This window comes from Rhea pennata, chromosome 5, assembly GCF_028389875.1.
Source record: "Rhea pennata isolate bPtePen1 chromosome 5, bPtePen1.pri, whole genome shotgun sequence".
Classification (NCBI taxonomy): domain Eukaryota; kingdom Metazoa; phylum Chordata; class Aves; order Rheiformes; family Rheidae; genus Rhea; species Rhea pennata.
In genome coordinates this window covers 3,452,345-3,458,556 of record NC_084667.1, presented here as the reverse complement: position 1 = coordinate 3,458,556, position 6,212 = coordinate 3,452,345, and the positions used below count along the sequence as shown (strand labels likewise).

Sequence of the window (6,212 nt, the reverse complement as noted above, 5' to 3'; positions counted from 1 at the left end):
AGATGCTGTTTGAGAGCAGTATTCACCACCGAGGAAGGGATTGTTACAGAAACAAAAAATTGTTTAGACGTTAGTGGGTGAGATAAGAATCTATTAAAGGAATTAAAAGCTAGGATGATTCATCACACATTTCTGCTTATTTGCAGGAGACACATGAAAGGCAGGGATTTCAAAACATTTGTCTTAGAAAAACATCAATAACAAAGCCCACTGATTTAATTTTTCAGTCTCTCGGGCTTCAAAAGATGTAGCGACTTGTCCACATTTCCCTTCAAAACCATACAGTCCTGTAAATTAGCAACAGTTTTGTTTGCTTTGCTCCATTTCTTTCTTTTTTCAGCTAGCCATCCATATATGATATTTACACAATTTTCTCGTTTGTAAAAAAACCTCCGCTCTCCGCCGTGTCACGGGCCGGAGCGCCGCGGGGCGCCAGCCCCCGCCGCCGGGGCCGGGGCCGGGGCCGGGGCCGGCACGGCGCGTCCGGCCGCCGCTCGCTCCCGCCTCCCTCCAGCAACCCCCAACTATTCTGCGGGTTCGCAACTGCCCGAAAACCCGCCCGGCGCGCAGCTGCGGCAGTCGCTGCCGCGTTTGTGACCGATGCCCGGTTCTGACTTTAAGTATTAACTCAGCTATTCTTTATTTCTATTTCCATTTCTAATGCATTTCTGTTTGTATATCTTCCAACCGAACATACTGTGCTTCTGTTTAACTACCTATTTATAGTCGTAAGAGAAATAAACATATGAAATAAATGCATCGTGATGCATAGCTGTGCAGGAGTACAGATGTTTTATTAATGAAAATGAAGCGAGCTTTTTGTAAGTCATGGCAGCAATATAACGTATCATTGTTTGGTTCTCTGCTAGACAGTCCCTGCTGTTTTTACATAGAAATTCCTGTAATACTTAATGGACATCTGGAAGAATTCAGCCAATTAATCGAATTCACGCAGGAGCTAGGCTAATGGCTGTCTGAAAGGCAGATTACATTAAATCAAACTTGCAATATGAATGAAAGTACTTAATCATACATGCAACATTCATTAGATGCGGCACAGCAAGTGTTTTGATTACTTTAATGAAAGATCAGGTAAAGTGCATCAACTGAACAGATTGAAGAGACAGCATGCTTACAAATGTTTGATTATGTTGACTATCAACAGAAACAGTGCCAGTAATTTATAGCAAAACATATTTGGAGGAGGAGGAGTGTTGAGCTGGTGAACTTGGGAGGGATAAGTGAAATTTGGGCCTCACCTCCAAACATTTTAATTAATAGTCAGGAGGGCAAGACTTTAATCAGATGTCACAAAAGAAGCAAAACAGATGTATCTGGAGCATCTTGCATGGCAACTGCCAGTGATCATTTGCATCTGCACTACTCAGAGCCCGATGCTTTTTTTTGAAGCCCCTGTGTTTTGTCTGACTTTGGAACAAACACAGATGGTTCCTAACTGGAAAAATGTTTCCAAGATAATGTTTGATGCTCGCTTATTTGGGTCAAGAAAGATACCGATTTCTGATTTGGGCTGATCGGCCCCTGGGTTCAGCCAGGTCCACTCTGATGGCGGCGCTTGGACACGTGCTTTTTAAAATCAGCAGCCACGTCTCCGCACCGGCACGCCGTATTCTTTCCCCTTGTTGTTTCTGTATTTCGCACACTGAAGTGAGTGGCGTGAGTTCTTTCCTTGCTGGAGCTGTTGCCCTCTTCGTTGCTCTTGTGAGATGCAGGCACCCAACCCAGACGTGCTTAATGGCCTCGAAATGCAGCTCCCCCCCTTGGCTCTGCAGGGTGCTCTTCTGCCCAGCTGGTTCCAGGCAGCTTCCTCTATGTCTTCTTCCTTCCTCCTCCTCCTACTTCTCTTCCTCCTCCTCCTCCTTATGCTTTTCCTCCTCCTGCTTCTTCTTCTCCTCCTTCTCCTCCTCCTTCTCCCTCTCCTCCTTCTCCCTCTCCCCCTTCTCCTTCTCCTCCTTCTCCTTCTCCTCCTTCTCTCTGTCCCTGTCCCTGCCAACTTTTTTCCTGTCACTGTCTTTTATGCCCCATCTGCCCCTTTGGGACCGCTGTTGCTCATGACCATGGCTCCAGACAAGGAGGCCAGGCGATGGCAGCACAGCGTGGAGAAAAAAAAGCAACAAAACCGTGCCCAGCCTCGCCAGTTCCCGGCGGCTGGGAACCCCGCGGAGGCCTCTGGGGTCTGCTCGGTGCCGTGTGTCAAAAACGAAGCCGATTTGCCGCAGGTTCACCCGGTCCGCACCGGCAGGAGGAACACGGATGATGGCTCTCAGGCCGTAGCCGGTCTGCAGGCGGAGCACGTCTGGCAGCGGACGGGAACAGCCAGCGGCGTCCGCGGGAAGAGGCAGCCGAGCGCCGCGCGCGCTCGTCCGCCCAGCGCGGGGCGGCCGCGGCCGTGCCGCAGCTCTGTTCGCCGAAACGGAGGCCGGAGAACGTTTCCGCGGTGTTTTTAAAATCCCTCCGGTGCAGGTACCTGCCGCGTAACCCGTTTTTATTAATATTTGGGTGACGAAGAGCACGCGGCAGCTGCTAGCGTAACGTTTGCGCACGCGCCCCAGCCCTGGGCCAGGGCCCTCGGGGCCGGCTCCTGCCTCCCGCCTTCGACTACAAAGCACCTGCTGCGCGGAGATTTGGAAGTCAGCTTCACGTGCAATCTCCAAAATATGGAAAAAAAACCCTCAGTGGGCTAAAAATTTGTCACAACAATTTTTCTTTCTTTTTTTTTCTTTTGTGGTGGGGAGGGGAAACACAAAGGAGAGAAATGCTCTTTAATCCTTCCCTTATAGTTCTTTTCTGTTTTATTTTTAGCTCTAATTTCTTTTAAAAGTTGTGGTTATTTTCTCTTTCATTAAGCGGCCAAGGGCACTCCTCCTCTTCCTCCTTTCCCCCAAAGCCTTTTCAGCCTTCCCTCTGAGGACCCGGCCTCGTCCAAGCCCTTCTCCGCGCCAGCCGGGATTGCTGGCCCGCATTCCTCTTCTGCTTATGCCCAAAGGTTTTCCTTGGAAAAAGAAAAACCCAGCAAATTTCCACAGATTCCTCCTCACCCTCAAGGTGAAGGGGACTTAAATATTTAAATTATCTGAAGTCTTCCAATTATGAACATTCCGAAAGGGTTAAAAAGCCGAAGGCAGGAGCATAAAGCCGTGGAAGAGCTCCGAATGCGTAGAAACTCGCAGTGCCTGCTGCTACCGTGGCTAATCCCACCTGGGCGCGGGGAGGCGAAGGGACCCCCGCAGGACCTGCAGCCGGGAGCCAAGCAGCTAGCAGGCAGCAGCGGGACGGGGCAGGGCAGCGAAACCGGCACCGAGATAAACGCAGGCCCGAGTCGCAAAGCGGCCGCGACGTCGGGACCCCCCAGCCGCACTTGCCAGGATTTTTCCTGAAGATCTGCGGGCATCGGCAGCGCCGCTGCGAGCGCCGTGGCGAGACGAGCGGGCTCTCCAGGTCCGCGTCCCCGCAGCAGCCTCTGCCCGCGGCACGACGGAAGCGGACGAGCGACTACGGGGAACACGGGAGAGGCTGAGGGAACCGCTTACGAGCCGCTTGGAGAAGAGCGGAAGGCAGGCGCCGTGTAACCAGGGATTCAGCTACTCGGCGGCGAGGGTAACTGGGAAGTCCCAAACGCTGGGAAGAAGCCGTGCAGTCAGCGGAGAGGTTCAGCTTTGCTGCAACGTGGCTCGCGGGTCCCAGCCACAGGAAGGAGTTCGTGCTGTCGCTGGCTGCTCTCCGGCCCACGGGCTTTATAATCTGATCCGGAGCTTCGTGCAGCAGCAGTGAAAACGGAGGGAAACGGGAGAGGCAGGTGAAACCCGGGCAGGAGATCGCAGGGGGGAACCGCGCTTGAGCACGTGGGGAAAACCCTGCTCTCGCACGAGGGCCCCAAATCTTTCTGGCCATTTCTGGGGGGAAAAAAAAAGAAAAAAGAAAACCACCCCAGACGCTTGATCCCGAGCTGCGGGTTCGCCCCTTCGCCCCCTCCTCCCCCCGCGCTGCGGCTCCCTCCGCTAGAGGCGCCGAGAGCGGCGGAGCAACCTGGCTGCCCGCCGCCGCCGAGCGCAGCCCCGGGGCAGCGCGGCCGCCCCGTCGGGGCCGCGGCCGCCCCCTCGGCGCCCCCCCCCCGCCCCGCCCCGACTCCTCATTGGCCGCCGGCGCCGGGGGGCGGCGGCGCCCGGGCGGCCGTCGGCGCTATAAAGGCGGCGCGGGCTGGGCGCGCCGCGCTCCCCCCGCCCGCCGCCGCCGCCGCCGCCGCCGCCGCCGCCGCCGCCGCCGCCGCCGCCGCCGCCGCCGCCGCGATGCCGCGCGGCTTCCTCGTCAAGCGGAGCCGGCGGCCCGGCGGCTCCTACCGGGCGCGCCCTCGGGAGCGGGACCCGCCGCCCGCCCCGCCGCCGCCGCCGCCCGCCGCCGTCGGGGGCAGCCCCGCCGCGCTGCACGAGGAGGAGGAGGAGGAGGAGGGCGAGGAGGAGGAGGAAGGCGCCGCCGCTGCCGTTTGCCCCGCGCCCGCCGCGGCGACGTGGCGGCCCGGCGGTGTCGGCGGCGGGAGCCCCGGGCGCGCCCCGCCGGAGGCGCCGTCGGGCTGGGGGGCGGCGGGGCCCGGCGGCGCCGCGGGGCCCCGCGCCGCGTTCTTCGAGCGGTGCCTCAGCTCGCCCGCCTCCGCCGAGTCCTTCCCGCTGGCCGCCTCCTTCCCGCCCGCCGAGAAGCTGCTGCTGCAGCCCCGCACGCCGCTGCCCGCCCCGCCGCCGCCGCCGCCGCCGAGCCCCGCGCTGAAGCGGCCGTCGCGGGCCAAGGCGCCGGCCAAGAAGGCCAAGGCCACGCGGAAGCTGAGCTTCGCCGACGAGGTGACCACCTCGCCCGTGCTGGGGCTGCGCATCAAGGAGGAAGGGCCCGAGGGCCGCCCGGGGCCGCCGCCGGGGCCGCCGCCGGCGGGGCGCACGCCGCTGGGCGAGTTCATCTGCCAGCTGTGCAAGGAGCAGTACGCGGACCCGCTGGCGCTGGCGCAGCACCGCTGCTCGCGCATCGTGCGCGTCGAGTACCGCTGCCCCGAGTGCCACAAGATCTTCAGCTGCCCCGCCAACCTGGCCTCGCACCGCCGCTGGCACAAGCCGCGGCCCGGCCCCAGCGCCGCCGCCTCCGCCGCCGCCCCGCCGGGCAAGGAGAACAGCCCCGAGCGGCCGCCCCGCGCCGCGCCCCCGCCGCCGCCGCCGCCGCCGCCGCCGCCCCGTCAGCACCGCGGCGGCGCGGACAGCGCCGGCCCCGACGGCCCGGACGGCGCGGCGGCGGCGGCGGCGGCGTTCGCGTGCCCCTGCTGCCAGAAGCGGTTCCGGCGGCAGGCCTACCTCCGCAAGCACCTGGGCACGCACGGGGCGGCGGCGGCCCGCGGCCCGGCCCCGCGGGGGCCGCTCGCCTTCGCCTGCCCGCTCTGCGGGGCCCGCTTCCCCTCGGCGGACATCAGGGACAAGCACCGGCTGTGGCACGCCGTGCGCGACGAGCTGCTGCTGCCCGCGGCGCAGCCCGCGGCCGGCGCCGAGCCGCAGGGCTTCCCCTGCAAGCACTGCCCCGCCACCTTCTTCAGCGCGCCGGGGCTGGCGCGCCACGCCACCAAGTGCCACCCGCCCGAGGGCAGGCAGGTCCTGCTGCTCCAGCTGCCCGTGCGCCCGGGCTGCTAGAGCCGCGCAGCTCCGCCGGCACCCGCGGGCGCGCCGCGCTGCCGCCCGCCCCGCCCCGACGGGGCGCCCCGCGGCTCGGCCGCCCCCGGACTCAGCGCTGCCGCCGCGGGTGCGAGCGGGTGGGAGCGGGCACAGCGGCCCGCTGAAAGCACATCTTCCACGGCTACTGCCGCTCCCGGATAGCGTACAGCTGTATATACAATATTTAAAGAGAGGAATTATTTTTTTCGTGAGATAAAGGAGCCTGATCTAGTTACTTTGTCTTAATAGCCTTAGCCCCTAAGCTTCAACGTTTAATTTATTGTGAGGTGTTTTGTTTGCTGTATCCTGTATCAAAATAGTCAAGAAGGTAAATGTTCATATTAAGTCAATGTCAAGTCATATAATAGCTAGCAAAACGTCTGGAAAATTAATCGTGCTGTCTGCTTATTAAAATAAGAGGTGTTGATCTTCTCTAGCTAAGTATGCAGCTCCTGCTTATTATGCGTTTCTGTACTCTAGCAACCGTGCGGCAGGCAAAACGCGCGTCTCCGG

At 60.6% G+C, this 6,212-nt stretch overlaps 1 protein-coding gene across 1 annotated transcript; it reads left to right on the top strand.

The window, feature by feature from the left end:
* The first annotated feature begins 4,307 nt into the window (after positions 1–4,307).
* INSM2 (INSM transcriptional repressor 2) lies at positions 4,308–5,678 on the top strand. Its single transcript, XM_062577900.1, has one exon. The coding sequence runs from the start codon at positions 4,308–4,310 to the stop codon at positions 5,676–5,678; it is 1,371 nt and encodes a 456-aa protein (XP_062433884.1).
* The last annotated feature ends 534 nt before the right edge of the window (positions 5,679–6,212 follow it).